We start from the raw sequence: 20,134 nt of genomic DNA on the forward strand, positions 1-20,134 counted from the left end.
GCTGGTAACTCAGAAGACACAGCTGTTTGTATTAAACCAACAATATTGAGCTAGTCTTATTTACCCAAGATTTACCCAAGTTATGTGAACTTTAAAAACATTTTGGGTTAGTTCCGTTATCTTTAAGAGTTTAAGTAATACAGTCTTCCTTCTGTCAAGGTTCCGTGACCCCCTGTGGAAACCAAAATCTGAAGATGCACAAGTTCCACAGCTGGCCTTGTCCACACAAAAAGTTAGCCCACTGTATTCTTGTAACCATCCAGTGGGTTCATTTTGCCTGTTGCCCAGATAGAGCTGATTTATCAAGACAGGGGAATTGCAATAGAGAAAGAGTTTAATTCATGGAGAGCCAGCTGAATGGGAGACTGGAGTTTTATTACTTCTCAAATCCACCTCCCTGAAAATTTGGAGGCTAGGGCTTTTCAAGGATAGTTTGGTGGACAAGGGAATGGGTGCTGCTAATTGGTTGTGAATGCAATCATAACGGTGTGGAAATGGTCCCTGTGTGCTGAGTCTGCTTCTAGGTAGGGGCCACAAGGACCTGTTGAGTCAAGAGTCGTGGGTCTGGATGGGGCTGTTGGTGGTCAGAAACATAAAAGCTTGAAAAGACATATCAAAAGGCTAGTCTTAGGCTCTACAATACTGATGGAAGAGTAATTGGGGAAATTGTAAATCTTGTGATCGCCAGGATAATGGCTGGTAATTGATGTCTATACCTTAGCAGAATTTGGGCTCCTCTCATCCTCCTAATTTTGTGGTCTTTCATTAGTTTTACATAGGCAGTTTAGTTTTGGGGAATGGTTATTATTTAAACTATTATCTTAATTATAATTATAAAATTATAATTTATAAAATTAAAATAAAATAATTATTAAATTATTATAATCTAAATTATCGAATTGTAGTCTAAATTTCTCCCAAAATTAGCTTGGCCCAAGCCCCAGGAATGACTAAGTAGACAGTTTGGAGGTTGAAGGCAAGATGGGAGTTGGTTAGATCAGATCCCTTTCAATGTCATAATTTTCTTACTGTTATAATTTTTGCAAAGGTGGTTTCATTCTTGGGTTCTGCAACCTGTAAATACTGTATTTTTGACCCAAGGTTGGTTGAATCTGCAGATGCAGAGCCTGTGGTTATGGTGGGCCAGCTATACTTAATTTATGTAGCACTTACTTTTCTTTAAGCCGATTAAATGGAGCTCTTTTATAAATTGTCTTTGGCAATACCATCCGGAGGTAGAAAAATATCACAAAAATGTAACACATGTACGTAAATATATAGGCAGATGTAAACATCATATAGCTCTCATTTTAAAATTTTAGTCGTGTGCCAGGTCTAAATACAAAACTCACTTGTTTATTAAAAAAAATAGCTAGATTCAAATTGTGTATCTGGCCAGATGGCTACGCTTCTTACTGATGTTTATGAAAAAGACTGAAGATTTTTTATTTGCCAATTTCCAAATAGTTGTACCCCCGTTTTCCTCTTCTGATGAGTCATCTTCCCTAAATTTGCATGTCTAAAGGAATGGCTCTTAGGTTAGACTAGGTAGAGCATTTATATCTCAAAGGCACAGAGCTAAGGCTTCAGGCTTCAATACTGTCATTTACTGAAACAAGGAAAGAAGGGTGTAGGTAAAGCCCCAGTTACAACAAGATGGCCAGGAAAAGCTTCTTAAATGCTTGGGTAAAGCTAGTTGTATAGGTTTAAGTCATTGCCTTCTCCATTCTAAGAATTCCTAGTGATTCAGTCCTTCTCTCTCTGGTGCAGAGAGAGAGACAAATGATTTCTTTTATAGATGTAAATTTCCCTTACAAAACAGTCTAAAAATAACTGGTTAAAAATAGTCCTTATGCCAGTAAGGCAGATTTTGGAGACTAATTTGGCTAGAAGGATCAAGAAGTCCTGGATCTTGTGCTCCAATGAGAATTCTGAATTCCTCAGCAAATTTCTGGGGGTTTTCCTTTGGGACAGAGAAACCTTTGCTTGGTCTGAGCTCAAGATTTTGACCAAGGCATAAAGGTGGTTAAAGATACAAACCTGGTTGATGTGTGGGCCTAACTTTATAAAGCATTAGTCTAGTTTTCTTTTCATTCTTGGGTTGGGAAGATAACTGAGCTAAAAGCTTAGTAGATAAAGAATAGGCAGAGGATGGGGTGGGGAGGTGGGGTCAGACTTAAGTCAGTCAACATGTAATTAAAAAAGAATCAACTGCTTAAGCTTTTCATTTGCCTTTTGTAGGGAGTCTTTGAGAGAGGCAGTTTTTGAGTCTTTTAGGAGCTTCTGCACACGAAAAAAAACCCCAAACAGAACTCTTGTTTCTGAGGTATTTTGGATCCTGTTTTTCTAATGTGCCTTGCAAATGAAGTTTTATCACTGTGGCCCCTGTAACTCTTGAGTTACCTTTGGTAAGGTTCACTCATTTCTCTAAAAAAATCACAGTTCTGAGCCCTTAGTTCTTAAACATAAAATTGGCTGACGTTCCAGATGGCGGAGTTCTAGAGTCCTTGCCTGCAGATGAACCCATGATTCACAGCCTTCTCAAACTTACCTAACTTACCTTATATAAGACTATATTGGGCCTCCTGCTAGACCCAATATAGTCTCTGTCATGACTTACAGGCCCAGTCTGGATCGGAAATGCTCATAGTCAAGAGAACTCAAAACAAGTAGTCAAGCTTGTACCTGAGAGGGACCTACCAATGGTGACCTCCAAATGCGCGGCAAAAAGCCATGAACTCAAGGGGCTCAGTGGGGGCACTTAGGCCTGTTACTCATTGCTCCTGTGAGTTATCATTGGTGGGATCTCCTTCAGACCCTCATTTCTAACACTAGAACTCTTAAAAGAAAAACTTTAGACAAAAGAAATTTAACAGAGTTTATTTAAGCAAAGAATGATTTATGAATTGGGCAGCACTCAGAACCAGAAGAGGTTGAGAGAGTTCTGCTCTGAAGCATGTGGGCAGTGTACTTTTATAGCCTGAACACAGAAGTAAGATGAAGAAAATATATTTGGTTAGAGTGGCAAGATCCTAGCTAGAGGTTAGCTGATGGTTTCTGATTGGTTGAGGTTAAGTTTCATTATCCTGTTTACATTGAATTGGGTTTTGGCTTGCTTAACGTAGGAGCTCCATTTTACAGAGCTCAGGCTAATGGCCTCTTTCTGATTTGTTTTAATAGTAGTCATATTTCCCATCTCAAGGTGTGGCTGAAGCACATGTTTATTGCCTGTAATAGTCAAGTAGAATGGTTGTGGGAAATTGTAGGTATCATTGTTTTAGCATTCATTCACACATATTCATGTATATTCTCTCACTCCACTACAAGTAGAAGTTGTAGAAGTTAGAGTAGATGTTAAGTGAGAATCTGATATGACTACAGAATATGCTGAACGTTCTGTCCATTGTATTCATGGGGAAGCATGGTTTTTACTCTCAAGGTTCCATATGTTATAATCAATAAAAATGTCTTTAGCCTACTTTACCACATATTGTAACTGCTTAAATTGTTTTTTACCAAGTAGTTTTGTTTTTGACTTGATGACATACTTAAGTGTCTCTGTTTCCTGAATGACTTTTCATCTGTGTCTGTTTTCTTCTAGAGGTAAAACCAAACATATATATCATTTTTAAGCACATTTCTCATAAAGTCAGTGATGGGAACTTCTTTAAAGTCAGTTTATATGTTTGTTCTGGTCATACTTCCACCTCTATATGTTGTCTGTATGTATAATGCCCTTTTCCTTTTTTATCAGACCTCTGCTCTTTATTCCCATTCAGTGAATGGAGGGGAAACTACTACTATTTAAGTCTTACTCATTTTATTCCTCTGTGCGTTTGCTCGCTCCAGTTTTCTTATTTGCATACTGTTTTTGTGCCACTCAAAACTAAAACTGGAGATAATCATTGAAGATGTTAAATACATACATTGTAATTTTGAAAGTTACAAAGTAGAAGACCTATTGTATTTAATTGTATGTGAAATTTGTATTTATTGCATTGCACATCTCCAAATGATGTGCACATTTGTGCACATCACAAATCCCTTTTGGATCTCCAAATTCTTGTTTAGCACTATTCCTTCAGAATTGACTTTGTTATAATAAAGTTTTACTTGTATCTTTTAATGTAAATTTAGAGGAACTGTTATAGTCTCCAGTGTGTAACAGTTAATGTTTAAAATTTCTTCCTACAGTGAGCTGTCACCATGTTTAATAAATTATAGTATTCATTAGCATAAATTACTTTGGGTGCCAAGTTAGCTATTGCACAGATGCTTTGTATTATTTATAGATTTGTATCTAACCTTTACAAGTTGACTTGCTTTTGTTTTTCTGTTCACTTGTCACTATGCAGTAGGCAGTAGCATAATTATTTAAGTGTCATATGCACAAAAATAATTTTCAGGAAATCTGTTGAAACTCCTAAGAGTTAGGTCGCTCAAACTTTTCTACCTTGAGCAATATAGTAAGATTAAGCTCCCATATTTTAAGTAGACATATTGCGTTGTCTTTATTTGGATCTGATCCTTGTATATTAGTCCCTCGGTATCCGTGGGGGATTGATTCCAGAACCCCCACAGATACTAAAATCCACAGATGCTCAAGTCCCTCATATAAAATTGTGTAGAATTTGCATGTAACCCATGCACATCTTCCTATATAATTTAAATCATCTTTAGATTATTTATAATACCTAATATGATGTTAATGCTATGTAAGTGGTTGTTATACTGTGTTGTTTTTAAAATTTGTATTATTTTGTATTGTTATATTGTTAGCGTTTATTGTTTTGTTTTTTTCCTCCCACATATCTTTGATCTGAAGTTGGTTGAGTCCTTGAATGCAGAACACATGGATACAGAGGGCTATCACCACTACCTTTCTTCCCAACATTGTGGTAAACTACAGGGGTGTCTTTAGCTGACAAATTAGATAGAGGCAGCACCTTAATTGTTTCCCTCTGGAGTTTTGAGCTGCTGGGACTTACTTTTGTCTTTGTGGGAGGGGTGAAGCTGGCAATTCATTATTAACTTTATAGTTTATCTTAGAGTAAATTGTTGATATTTACTTAACATCTAAGAGTCTTCTCTTAGATTAAACTTTTTTTGAATGAGGACTTCCATTTAAGTTACTGGTCAGATTCAGGAAGAATAATTCTATCAAACATTCTTTTTTGAGTTGTGGATGCTCTATAAAGATATTGGAATTCATCTTTGGAAGGAACAGACTGTCATTGAAGTCTTAAATGTCTATTTTGGTATTTTCTGGATTTGCTAATGATCTAACTTTCTAATTTAGTAATATTTTATTTAGATAAATGAAACCATGCTTATGAAATCATTGACAGATGAATCACCTCCAACTCAATAGGTTAAGCATTTTAGAAAATTTATGAATATTTGCAGACACATATTTTAAAAATTTATAGACACAAGATCTTATATTTTAGTTATTTTTCAATATGCTATGTTTCTGACACTGTTTTAGTAAAAATAAAATCTTATTTCTAATGTAAATTATATGAATTCCTAAAAATAAGGCTATATTAAACAGCATTCTAAAACCAAACAAATTGTTACATTACAATGAATCTTCTAGGTCTTTGCAAAAGAGAGGGAACTTTTCTTTTTCAGTTTTCAATTTATAAAGAGTTTAGATTGAATTATGAATAAAGCTGCTGTAAACATCCATGTGCAAGTTTTTTTTGTGGACATAAAATTGTCACCTCCTTTGAGTAAATACCAAAGAGCATGATTAATGGATCATGTGGGAGGATTATGTTTAGTTTTGTAAGAAGCCACCAAACTGTCTTCCAAAGTGGCTGTACCATTTTGCATTCCTACCAGTAATGAATGAGAGTTCTGAGGCAGGAGAATAGCGTCTGGAGGCAGGGAACCTAAGGCTGATTCATGCTGACTTCCTAGAACTGAATCAAAAGGAAAACCCCAACTTTCCATGCCCAGGTAACAAAGGAACAGAGGGGTTGGGGGTGCAACCCCTGCACCCCCAACCCCTCTGCCACCTTCTGCATTGCAGATGAGAAATGGAAAGTACCTTTGATTGGTCCGCTCCCGCAACCAATCAGACTGGTCACTGGCCTAGTCTTCATTTGCATAAAGGCGTAACTTTGTGACTTAAGCCTCTGATTGGTCACTTTCCACCATCAGTCAGACTGGTTGTGAGCCACTACTTCATTTACATAGGGTGTAACTAAGTAACCAATGGGAAACCTTTAGTGGGTATTTACACCCCAGAAAATTCTGTAACCAGTGCTCTTGAGCCACTTGCTCGAGCCTGCTCCCATTCTGTGGAGTGTACTTTTGGTTCAATAAATCTGTGCTTTCGTTGCTTCATTCTTTTGTTGCTTTGTGTGTTTTGTCCAATTCTTTGTTCAAAACACCAAGAACCAGGATGACTCATAGTCAAGACCTTCCACCAGTAATAATTCTACATCCTCACTGCATTCGTGATGTCAGTGTTCTGGTTTTTAGCCATTCTAATAGGTATGTAGTGGTATCTCATTATTTTAATTTGCATTTCCCTGATAACGTATGATGTGGATCATCTTTTCTGTATACCTTCTTTGATGAGATGTCTGTTAAGTTCTTTGGCCTGTTTTTTAATAGGATTTGTTTTCTTGAATTTTTTTCATATATTTTGGATAGCAGTACTTTATCAGATATGTCTTGCAAATATTTCCTGACAGTCTATGGCTTCTCTTTTTATTCTCTTAACAGTGTCTTTTATAGAGCAGAAATTTTTTAATGTGAATGTCAGCCTATCACTTCTTTCATGGATTATGTGTTTGGTGTTGTATCTAAAAAGTCATTGCCAAACCCTAGGTCATCTAGATTCTCTTTTATCTTCTAGGAGTTTTATAGTTTTGTGTTTGATATGTAGGCGTGTGATCCATTTTGACTTAAGTTTTGGGACGGGTATAAAATCTGTGTCTAGATTAATTTTTTCGCATATGAGTATCCAGGTGTTCCAGAATTATTTGTTGAAAAAACTATCTTTGCTCCATTGTATTGCCTTTGTTCCTTTATCAAAGATCGGTAGACTGTATTTATGTGGGTCTATTTCTGGGCTCTCTGTTCTGTTTCACTGATCTTTTTGTCTGTTCTTTTACCAATACCACACTGTCTAGATTATTGTAACTTTAGATAAGTCTTGAAGTCAGACACTGTCAGTCTCCCACCTTTCTTCTTCAAAATTGTGTTGGTTTTTCTGGGTCTATTGCCTTTCCATATAAACCTTAGAATCAGTTTAACAGTATCCCCAAAATAAGCTGCTGGGATTTTGATTGGTATTGCATTGAATCTATAGATGAAGTTGAGAAGAACTGACATCTAGAAAATATTGAGCTTTCTTATCCATGGACATGAACTATCTTTCAGTTTAATTAGTTTCTTTTGATATCTTTGATCAGAGTTTTGTAGTTTTGCTCATGTAGGTCTTGTACATGTTTTGTTAGATTTACCTATTTCATTTTGGGAGGATGCTAATGTAAATGGTATTGTGTTTTAAATTTTAAATTCCACTTGTTCCTTGCTGGCGTATAGCAAAGTAGTTGACTTTTGTCTATTAACCTTGCATTTTGCAACCTTGCTATTGTTGCTTATTAGTTCCAGGAGTTTTTTGTAATCAGTTCTTTTGGATTTTCTACATATACTGTCATATTATCTGTGAACAAAGTTTTATTTCTTCTTTCAACCTCTGTACTTTTTCTTTCTCTTCTTATAGCATTAGCTAGGACTTCCAGTATGATGTTGCAGTGCAGTGGTGAGAGAAGACAAGACATCCTTGCTTTATTGTTCATCTTAATGGGAATGCTTTGAGTTTCTCACCATTAAGCATGTGTAAACTGTAGGTGTTTCTATTTTTGTTTTGTATTAAATTCTTTATTAAGTTGAGGAAATTCCCTTGTATTCCTAGTTTATTTTACTGAGATTTTTTTTTTGATGCGTGGGTATTGAACTTTTTTTTTTTTTTTGAGATGGAATTTTGTTCTTGTTGCCCAGGCTGGAATGCAGTGGTGCAATCTTGGCTCACTGCAACTTCGGCCTTCCAGGTTCAAGCAATTCTCCTGCTTCAAGTAGTTGGGATTACAAGCTACCCAACCTGCTAATTTTGCCACCACACCTGGCCAATTTTGTATTTTTAGTAGAGATGGGATTTCACCATGTTGGCCAGACTGGCCTTGAACTCCTGACCTCGGGCGATCCACCTGCCTCAGCCTCCCAAAGTGCTGGGATTACAGGCGTGAGCCACTGCACCTGGCCTGGGTATTGACCTTTTGTCAGATGCTTTTTCTGCATTTGTTGATAAGATCATGTGATTTTTTTTTTCTTTAGCCTGTTGATATGGACTACATTAATTTATTTTCAGATTGCACACCTGCAATAAATCCCACTTGGTTGTAATATACTGTTCTTGTTATACTTTGTTGGATGGAATTTGCTATTTGCTGAAGACTTTCACATCTGTGTTCATGAGAGATATTGGTCTGAAGTTTTCTTGTAATGTCTTTGTCTAGTTTTGATATTAGGGTAATGCTGACCTCATATCTACTTCTCTCTTCTGAAAGATATTGTAGAGAATTGGTATAAGTTTTTCCTTAAATCTTTGGAAGAATTCTCCATCTGGGCCTGGTGCTTTATATTTTGGAAGGTTATTACTTACTGATTCCATTTCTTTAATAGGTATAGTCCTATTCAGGTTGTGTCTTCTGTGAGTTTTGAGAGATTGTGTCTTTCGAGGAATTGGTCTGTTTCATCAAGGTTGTCAAATTTGTGGGTATAGAGTTGTTCACAGTATTCTTTTGTTATCCTTTGAATATCCATGGGATCCATAGTAATGTCCTCTTTTATTTCTGATATTAGTAATTTGTTTCCTGTCTTTCTTAGCTAGCCTACCTAAACGCTTGTTAATTTCATTAATATTTTCAAGGAACCAGCTTCTGGTTTCATTGATTTTTCTCTATAGATTTCCTGTTTTTTAATTTCATTGATTTCTGCTCTAATTCTCACTCTTTCTTATGCTTACTTTGGATTTAATTTATTCTCTTCCTAATTTTCCAAGGTGGAAACTTATAAATGATATTAGGTCTTTCTTTTCTAATTTATGCATTCATTAAGTCATTTATGCCTTAGGTTGCAATTTTTTGAATTTCTGCAATCAGGCCTTGGCAATGATCTTGTGCAGTAGGGTATGAACTCTTACATGCTTAGCGTTCCAATAATGGAACACTAGACATAAATTTAATAAATTTCCCTCAAAAGCACTGCTTTTGCCATGTCCCACAAATTTTGGTACATTTTGTTTTCATTTAGTTCAAAATATTTTAAAGTGTCTCAAGATTTCTTTGTAAACCCATGTGTTATTTAGAAATGTTGTTTAATCCCCAAGTATTTTGGGATTTTTGCAGCTATCTTTCTGTTGATTTCTTAATTCAGTTGCAGCCTGAGAGCAGACATTATATGACTTCTATTTTAAATTTGTTATGGCATGTTTTATGGCCCAGAATGTGGTCTATCTTGGTGAACATTCCACGTAAGCTTGTGAAGACTGTGTATTCTGTTGTTGTTTGATGAAGTAGTCTTTTGTTCATTATATCCGGTTAATTAATGATTTGTTGAGTTCAACTATGCTTACTGACTTTCTGCCTGCTGGATCTGACCATTTCTGGTACAGCAGTGTTGAAGTCTCTATATTAGTGGAGTCTTCTTTTTTTCCTTTCATTTCTATCAGTTTTTGCCTCACATATTTTGATACTTTGTTGTTAGGTACATAAACATTAGGTATTGTTATGTCTTCTTAGAGAATTGACCCCTTTGTCATTATGTAATGCTCCTCTTTGTCACTGATGACTTTCCTTGCTCTCAATTTTGCAGTATCTGAAATTAATACAGCTACTCTCACTTTCTTTTATTAGTGTTAGCATGGTATAACTTCCTCCATATTTTTACTTTTAATCTATATGTGTCTTTACATTTGAGGTGGATTTCTTACAGACAACTTATACTTGGGTCTTGTTTTGTTATCCACACTGATGTTTTAATTGGTACATTTAAACTATTGATGTTCAAAGTAAGACAAGTCATCAATAGCTTCTAAGAAACCATCACTTTTTTTTTCTTTTTTCTTTTTTTTTTTTTAAGTTCAGGGGGACTTGTGCAGGATGCACAGGTTTGTTACACAGATAAACATGTGCCATGGTGATTTGCTGCGCTGATCATTCTGTCACCCAGGTATTAAGGCCAGCATCCATTAGCTGTTTTTCCTGATGCTCTCCCTCACCCCACCCAACCCTCTGACAGGTCCCAGTGTGGGTTTTTCCCCTCCATGTGCTTGTGTGTTCTCATCATTCAGCTCCCACTTATAAGTGAGAACATAGAGTATTTGGTTTTCTGTTCTCGTGTTAGTTTGCTGAGGATAATGGCCTCCAGCTCCATCCATGTCCCTGCAAAGGACATGATCTTGTTCCTTTTTATGGCTGATAGTGTTGCATGGTGTATATGTACCTCATTTTCTTTATCCAGTCTATCATTGATGGGCATTTAGGTTGATTCCATGTCTTTGCTATTGCGAATAGTGCTGCAGTGAACATATGTGTGCATATTATAATAGAATGATTTATATTCCTTTGGGTATATTCAGTAATTGATTGGTGGGTCAAATGGTATTTCCACCTCTAGATATTTGAGGAATCATCACACTGTCTTCCACAATGGTTGAACTAACTTACACTCCCACCAATAGTGTAAAAGCATTCCTTTTTCTCCACATCTCGCCAGAATATACTTCATAAGGACTTGTTGAAAAGCCTGTGGTTAAAGTCTTTCTTACAGCTTTTGTTACAGATATCTCAAACTGAGGGTACAATTATAATGTGGAATTAGTGCTTGAGTAAATGTAAGTAATTTCAGTTATAGTCTCTGTATTAGTCCATTCTCACACTGCTATAAAGAAATACCCAAGACTAGGTAATTTATAAAGGATAGAGGTTTAATTGACTCACAGTTCTGCAAGGCTAGGAAGGCCTCAGGAAATTTGCAATAATGGCAGAAGGAGAAGCAGAAGCAACTACCTTTTTCACAAGGTGAGGCGACAGGAGAGAGAGAATGCAAATGGGGAAGAGCCGCTTATAAAACCATCAGATCTCATGAGAACTCACTATCATGGGAACAGCATGGGGAAACTGCCTCCATATCCAATCGCCTCCCACCAGGTTCCTCCCTCAACACATGGGGATTACAATTTGAGATTAGGTTTAGGTGGGGACACAGACCCTAACCATATCAGTCTGATAACAGTTTTCCGCCCCCCTCAAGAATCTCCATTTTTATGGTGAGCAAGTGTGAGACTTTCAGATTACAAGGTTGAAAGAGATCATAATTTTTTTTTATCATATATAAATAAGAACCAGCTAAGTAATAAGGATAATGGAAAACTTGATTCTGAGTTTTGACCTTTTACTTCCTTAGACACATTGTTTTCAGTTTTCTTTATATTCTTAGTACTTTGATAGCCATGTTTAAAGTTTTTAATTTTTTTACAAAATCAGTGTGTACTTTGTTATTTTTAAAGAATAGTTTATTTGAAAACAGCATGGGATTTTTGCCTCTCAAACAAGGACAGGTGAAAATTGGGAGTTCTGTAGGAGAGCAGAAGTGGAGAAGCTTTTGTGTTCTTGCCCTTTCCCTTCTCTTTAACTGATTATCCCTATCTAGGTTTGTATCTCGAAATTCAGATCAATAGGTGGGATTACAATTGAAAAGTTATTAATGAATACAAGGGTGGTGGTATAAGAGTTTACCTTAGGCAAGTTGTATGGAAGACAGTAATAGATAATTTTGTCCATAAAACTTTTCCTATTTTGATTATGTAATCTCAATATTCATAATAATTTGTTAAGTATACATCAGGGGAACTGTTTCTGTCATCTAGAATGACCATCTATTTAATAAAGCCATGAAACAATTAGAGAACTTTCAGAAAACAAATGGGCATAATGCTGTGTTGCAAAAACATGTCCTGCCTGGTTCACCCTGTCCATTTTTAGATTGTTCTGGATGATAGTGAAATGCAGAAGTGTTTGCCACACAGGTGCAGTGTTTTGCAGCTATTGGAAACATTCCCCCTCACCCACAGCCCCTTTGCTTTCTTCACATAAAATTATGCTGTGCTTAAACCATTAATGCTAGAAGGTGGGATTTGAGAATTTGAATGTCTGTTTACATAAAGATGTAATACAGAGAAATAACTGCTCATTCAGGCATCTGAATGTAACTGCCTAGATGACTTTATTAAAACTGTCCTTAAGGTCACACTAGCCTTAAGGTCATGGAGTTTTAGATACAAGAGACTGCCTTTAAAACTCTTGTCTGTAGAATTGCTGCCCTCCAGGACTGAACTGTCTTTGAGGACAGGGCTTATATATATTTATTTTTAAATCTCCTGGAACTAGCATAATACCTGGACATAGTAGGCACTTTATATGTTTGCGAATATTTTATGTTGCAAGATGAAGCCAAATGAAAATATCGTTTAGTATGGTACTAAATCAGAAATTATAATTTTTTTAAACTGATGCCATGTGGTATACTCTGTAGTAGTCATGAACAGAATGCCATGGCCTGAGAGAGAAGGGGGGAGTGAATAATTCTGTCCATGGAAATCACGGGATACTTTATATTTTTACGTATCACAGAAAATACTTCCCTAGACTACAATTGGAGAATTTGTTTTGAAGAGAATTTTTTTCCTTATCTAAGAGAAAATAATGTATTTTCCAACAGCAGTGTTTTCCCCCCATATCCCTATTTTTGTCATTTTTGATGCATTATATAATAACCAAATTAATGATTCAAAACTGGAAAGTTTTAGAGCATGCTTTCTTTATATAAAACCAATGTTTTGTTTTCTGTAGTTATTCCTATGATGAGAGTTATGTATGCTTTGGAGTCAGACATAAATAGGTTTGAATCTCATATTTTTTAATCCCAACTTACTAAATTGTTTACCTCAAGGAAGCAACTTAACCTCAACATGTCTCAATATTTCTGTCTGCAAAAATGGGGCTAATATCTACTCTAAACGGTAGTGTTATGAGGATGAAATGAGGTACCTCTTGAGTACATGGCAGCAGCATTATTCCTGGCGCGTATTAGGAACTCAGTAAACATAATTTCCTTTTTATTCAACAGAGAGGGTTGTAGTGATCAAGACTATAGTACTTTTTCTGGCATTGATGAAGCTGCTATTCTAGGAGACTATAGTATGCCCTCAAGTTTCTATTTGTTCAGCATGTGCATAGTACCCACTATCTGCAAAGGCATTGAGATACGTGGCAATATTGTAGTCTTGTTGGGGCTGGGGGTGAGGAGTAGAACACCAAATATTGAAATCATGATAAAAGGTAGTAAATTACTGAGATTCTGAGAAGGGGAATTCTGAGAAGGAGATGAACTGCAGTGATTAGGCATCCTTCATGGTGGTAGCATAGCTGCGAACTGAAACTTCAAGGCAGAATGGAGAAGAAAAACATTCAGGCTTAAAGAAGACCAGAAAGATCAAATGCTCAGTCTTCTGAGAGAATATTTTTGTGTGTTGTAATTGGCAGTGGTTCCATGTATACAGAATAAAAAATTGTCATATTAGACTGAAGCTGGCTGTGTTGATCCAAAGAAAGCGTAGGAAAGCATCCTGAATGTACCATTGCCTGTTTTCCTGAGTCATAAATAGCATATCCTTTATTCTCCAAATGCTTAGGACTCTTAAACTAGCAAAGCATATACTTTGAAGTTTATAAACGTATAGATGTGTTCGCAAGTTTTTCCTTTTTATCTGAGAATTCATAACAGATGATAAATTTTATTTCTATGTAAGAGAATGGAAAACAGTTTACATTTGAGAAAAGATGAGTAAAACTAGTAACATTTTTGGAATTGGTGGGGGTAGAGGAAGGGAGGGATTTGGAGGAGAAGCATTGTGTGTCTTATAAGAAGTTATCACAAGATAAGAATTTGTTCCTTGCAACAAAGTGTGATTAGGAACCATTGGAAAATTTTGAGGGTTCTAATGAAACATTTAAGGAATTTGATTTTTACAGTTAGTAGGATAGTTTAAAGGGAAAAGAAGTCAAAATATTAAGGACATTTACAAAGAAAAGCTTGGTATATTTGAGGCTTGAAATAATCTGAACTAAAGTATTGAAGAAGAAATGTCCAAAAAAGCAATAGTGAGAGGCTGTTGGGAGTGTAAGGTTAAAGGAGGACAACAGATCAAAAATGGCTTCAAGGCTCTGCCTTTAGGGGATGGAAGAGTAAATTTTGAAGTACCATCTTGGCATTATCATTGCTCTAGGATAAGGGATAAGAGCTGTAATTCACTCTCAGGTCCCTCCCTAGTTTTCTAGTGACTGAATAAAGAATGAAGTGGCAAATTTTTGTTGTGGGATGCTTTTGAAACAAGGTTTCTTCTCTTCAGTTACCTAATTGGGAGAGGGTGTTATATATTTTCACTAGGGGTAACAGTATGTGTTGTTTCCATTAAAAGACTAGGTAATTTGGATGTGATAGAAGACATTGGTGTGTCTTTAGAAATACTGAAATGATTTAGGGAAAGAAAAAAATGTATAAAGATACTTTGAAAACTTTGAGGGCTTTTAATTTGTTAGAGTTGCTGTTTTTGGATGGTGTTTTCTTGTAAAAACTTAACCCCAAGGATATGTTTTACTTCTGCTGTTGTTAATAGGTCTCTGTTCATTTAATAGGTGGCGATTATCATGAGCATTTGGGGAAAAAAATTTTAACAGAAGTTTTGTTGGGCGGAAAGTATACTCTTGGCTTTTTTAGGTATGTTATACTCCAGGTATTTTAGACTACAAGGCAAGAGGCAGAAATCTAGAAGGATACTAGGGGCAGAGCAATATTTTCAGCAAAATTGTTTTCCCTCTCTTCAGCTTTCTCTGTTACCCTATCCCTCTCCCTTTTTAGTAGCTCAGAACATACCCTCCTCCAGCTTCCTGCAAAATTGAAAACTTTTGCTTCAGTGTTAACACACAAAGTGAAATAAAGAAGAGTGCCTAGATAGCACAACCAGCATTTTTCAAGCACTAACTATATATCTAGTACTATGCTTGGTTCTGGGCATGCACATGTGTATGACACACGCTCCCTGTCTTGAGAAGCCCACAGTAGAGCAGTCTGGTGAACATTCATAATTTACAGTTATGCTTTTATGGAGCTACTCACAGAGCTGATTTTCCATTTGATAGTCTCGACAAAAAGTAAGTTTGTATATAATCAAAGAAGCAATACTAGCATAGCTTTTCTTCATAGACATTAAAACTTGTTTTTGGAACTGCACACTTACATTTTTAAGAATTGTTCTTATAAAGAGCAAATAAAACACCTTTTACACTCTGTGTTGTTTGGCTAATTTATTGTCATTTGTTTGGCCAAATGACAAGGCATTTTTTTTGGTAGTATGTTGAGCTAGATATAGCTGTTCAATGTTTATATTGAAAAATTAATATTATTAAAAAGGATATCTTTTTAGTCCATGTGTTCTGATCCTTAACATTTTATTTAATCTTGAAGCTATTCTTCTCCCTATTCCCCTTTTGAGTACTTTTGATTTTCTGTAATATCTTTCAAAACTTTTTCTTTCCCAACATTAAAACCCTTTTGATGTATAGAGAAATGTTGTTTAAAAATCCATTAGCAAAATCCCTTATGATGATAACAGGATACATTTTTTTTTTTTTCCTTGCTCTTTTATTGTACCTTGTTAAGCTGGTCTCACATGAAGTTTCTTAGAATCAGGCAGTTCCTGGTTCCTATGGGACTTCCTGTTTTCTCAAATAAAAATAGAAAAGCATTTCAGAAAGGAAACCTGGTCAGTGTGAACTACTTTGTAAGATCAGTTAGTCTTAGTTAGTCTTAGTTGTGACCAGGATTATACAGATGTATAGTCTATATAAAATATTAAAGTTTATAGGTATCTGAAAGCTTTGAATATTTTCATATGTAATATCAAAATAAACAAAATGATAAGAAGACTCTGAATAAAAACCCCGAGAGGTGTGCTACATATTCAGCCATAAACATTTTTCTATCTTAATTTAGAGGTGAAGGAGGGGCATAGGGGTTGGATGGAAAGTGGTAAATCCTTTCCTTATTATGTAATATTTTATTGGAAATTTGGAATTGTTTAATACTGAGCCTTAATTCTTAGTTACTTTGATCGGTATTTTTTTTTCTTGCCGCTTTTTCAGATGTTGGCAAGGATTAGGAAGGTGGATTTAAAAAATATCATTAGAAGTCAGAATTCTAAATGAATTATTCAGTTTTAAAGCATCTTGTAGATTTCTTTCAGTAGTTAACTGCTTCTTAGTCTTTATTTTGAAGAGAAATCAAGTTAAGGTAGAAACAAATGATTTGGTCATTAGCAGTAATAATAATGGATAGTGTGTATTGAGTGCATATTAAGTGCTTGACACTGTGTCAAACATTTTATCTTATTCATCTCATTTAATCCTGACAACAACTGTATAAGGTAGGTATCATTGTTATCCATACTCCTTTAAAGAAGAAACTACAATTTAGAGTAGCTAATTAGATGTTAGTTCAAAGAGACATTACTAATAAGTGGTAGAGGTGGAGCTGGGACTTGAACTCAGCTTCTGTGACACCAGAGCACCTGATCTCAATGATTGTGAGGAAAACCACTGAAAAATTACTTCCCTAACCTTTATTATCACCAGTTTGTTTACATTTGGTTTACATATTTATATCCAGTTTTAGCAAAGTACATGCTGGCATTTCAGAGAGTTTGTTTGGGGGATTGTAATTCTTAAGTGATGCTAATACTTCTCTTTTTTTCCTTCCTTGATAGTAGAAAACCCCTTTGGTGAAACATTTGGAAAGATACAAGTAAGTAAACGATCGTAATACTGATAATTTCGTGTCATGTTTTATATGATAAAAGCATGAGAATGACTATCAACTAAAAAAAGTAATTTTAAAGTTATTTTCGTCTTAAACAATAGGTTTTATCAACTAAAAAAATAGTAATTTTAAGGTTATTTTAGTCTAAAACAATAGGCTTTCTTATTCTGAGTATTCCCTAACTGTCGTATAATTAAATCTGACACAGATTTTCTCTTAAGAGCTGAACTGTTTATCACTTTACTGTAAAAGACTACTGCCAAGTAAAATGGGAGTGGCATATCATCAGTAGATCTCTTACACTGAAAAGTATGCCTGTTGCCTGTAGTTGTTGGATGCCTTAGCAGTTTTTGTCCGTTTTGCCCTCATTTTACCTCTTTGGATCTTCTGCATATTGGCATGCCTATTCGACCATCAAAAGGACTTAGAAAGGAAGCATATCCTTCAGGCTATTTCTTTAATTTTTTAAAGAGTGCTATAATACTAATTTTAACCTAAATTTTACTTATATAAAAATATTTTTCACTTACCCATCATTACAGGGACTTCAGAGATTAAGATGTTTAAGCATGTAATTCGTTGTTAATTTTTTATTATAGGAACTGTTATATAGACCTGTATAGAAAACATTATTTGTTGTACTGAAGGATGTGTAATAATGTATAATCACATCCATAGAATATTACTTTCTATTGTTAAAGTGGAACTCTGAAATGATTAGTAATATTCTATTGCAGTGATAATTGTTTAAAACAAAGTTGGCTTTTTCAGTTGCATTATTAAGTATAACACTGCTACAGTGTCATAATTTAAATTTGGTACAGTATACTTACTGAAGACTATTTTCTTCTGTTTAATTTTCCCCAAGGAAGAAACTGAAGTTCTGAACTTCTGAATAATAGTAATAATTATAATGAAGATAGTGGCTGTTTACTTATATTAAATGCTCATTCTGTACAGGGCCCCTTGCCAAGTTGTATTAGTCTGTTCTCACGCTGCTAATAAAGACATACCGAGACTGGGTAATTTATAAAGGAAAGAGGTTTAATTGACTCACAGTTCTGCTGGGGAGGCCTCACAATCGTGGCGGAAGGTGAAAGTCACGTCTTACCTGGTGGCAGGCAACAGAATATATGCAGGACAACTCCACTTCATAAAACCATCAGATCACATGAGACTTATTCACTATTCATCACGAGAATAGCATGGGGAAAAAAATCCACCCCATGCATGATTCAGTTACCTCCCACCACTGCCTCCCACAACATGTGGGGATTATTACAATTCAAGGTAAGATTTGGGTGGAGACACAGAGCCAAACCATATCACAAGTGTTAAAATTCATTATTATTTAATCAAAGGCATAATGCAAACAGTTAAAAATATCCTTGAAGAGGCCGGGCGCGGTGGCTCACGCCTGTAATCCTAGCACTTTGGGAGGCCGAGGCAGGCGGATCGTGAGGTCAGGAGATCGAGACCATCCTGGCTAACACAGTGAAACCCCGTTTCTATTAAAAGTACAAAAAATGAGCCGGACATGGTGGCAGGTGCCTGTAGTCCCAGCTACTTGGGAGGCTGAGGCAGGAGAATGGCCTGAACCCGGGAGGCGAAGCTTGCAGTGAGCCGAGATTGTGCCACTGTACTCCAGCCTGGGCTACAGAGCGAGACTCCATCTAAAAAAAAAAAAAAAAAAATCCTTGAAGAGAAAATTGGCTGAGGATTGAGGAGGGAAATATTTAATGGTGACAATATATGAGAAAATTGGATAGAGTCACCCTATAGATTTTTCTCCCTCCAAAATGAAAAACAATAATCTGGGCCTTACTAAAACACAATTAGAAGGTAGCTAATTCAAATTACAAAATTGCCTTTATTTAATGAAAGATTATTTGAAAGCTTATTTTATGTATTTACTTGTGGAACTTTAAGTAGTTTGCAGAATTATTAGGGAAGCCAGTAGTTAGACATTAAGCTGAAATATTAGGAGACAATCTGAAAAGCAGTCAAAATGGAAGAACAGTGTAATCAAACTGTAAACCAGTAAGTAAGTTTAAAAGTTGATTTCTATGCTTTTCAGATTTACTGCTAGTTTAGTGTACTTATACTAAAGATAATTGAACCAAAGCCTTTCTGTTTCTTTCTCAAAATGTATTCATTCACTTAATAGCATATATCATCATGCCACTGCACTCTGCTACAGCCTGAGTGACAGAGCAAGACTGTAAAGATAGATAGACAGATAAAGTAAATAGTATATCTCATAAACACCTACTTAGATTATAATTTAGTTGGTCATTTGGATAGCAGTTGAGGCCCTTCTAGTATATAGATGGTCATTTAAACTCTGTTTGTTTGTTTATTTTTTTTGAGACAAGGTCTCATTTTTATCACCCAGACTAGAGTGCAGTGGCATGATCACGACTCACTGCAGCCTCAACCTCCTGGGCTCAAGTTATCCTCCCACCTCAGTCTCCTGAGGAGCTGGGACTACAGGTGCATACCACCATACCCAGCTAAATTTTGTATTTTTTTGTAGAGATGGGGTTTTGCCACATTGCCCAGGCTGGTCTCAAATTCCTGAGCTCAAGCAATTCTCCTGGCTCAGCCTCCCAAACTGTTGGGATTTCAGGTGTGAGCCACTGCACCCGGCCTTAAATAAATTTTCATTGGAAAGATAATTCTTGTAAAAGCTAGTTTATTCCCAGGTCCCTCTTATGTTTATTAAAGATGTAATCAGAGGACAGATGACAAATGTTTAAATTTTGTTTTGTTTTTGAAAGGGGAGTGAGGAAGGGTATGATAGGACATATAAAACAAAAAGAAAATAAGTCTCTTCCAGATGAGAGGAAAAGAAACACAAAACTTTCCATTGCTTTAATCCTAAAACTTAACTAGATTCACCTTGATTTTATGTGTCACATCCATAAGCTACACTGTCATTGGAACACCTAGTCATCCTGTTATGTTGAAGATATTTATTAAAAATGATTTTGTGGTTTAATGTATCACAAATGCTTAGGTTTCAGAATCCTGTTTCAGCCCCTGCTCTTAGTTTTTTTTGAGACACAGTCTCGCTCTGTCACCAGGCTGGAGTACAGTGGCATGATCTCCGCTCACTGCAACCTCCGCCTCCCGGGTTCAAGTGATTCTCCTGCCTCAGCCTCCCGAGTAGCTGGGA

The 20,134-nt window shown here is 35.9% G+C and overlaps 1 protein-coding gene across 1 annotated transcript in view; it reads left to right on the top strand.

Annotated features, from left to right (window-relative positions):
* LEMD3 (LEM domain containing 3) overlaps positions 1-20,134 on the top strand; it is a 79,156-nt gene that overhangs the window by 24,865 nt on the left and 34,157 nt on the right. Inside the window, exon 2 of the mRNA XM_054442092.2 lies at positions 16,904-16,941. Coding sequence (XP_054298067.1) covers positions 16,904-16,941 — 38 coding nt within the window. The remainder of the gene's footprint in view (positions 1-16,903; positions 16,942-20,134) is intronic.

Source organism: Pongo pygmaeus, chromosome 10 (genome assembly GCF_028885625.2).
Source record: "Pongo pygmaeus isolate AG05252 chromosome 10, NHGRI_mPonPyg2-v2.0_pri, whole genome shotgun sequence".
Lineage (NCBI taxonomy): Eukaryota > Metazoa > Chordata > Mammalia > Primates > Hominidae > Pongo > Pongo pygmaeus.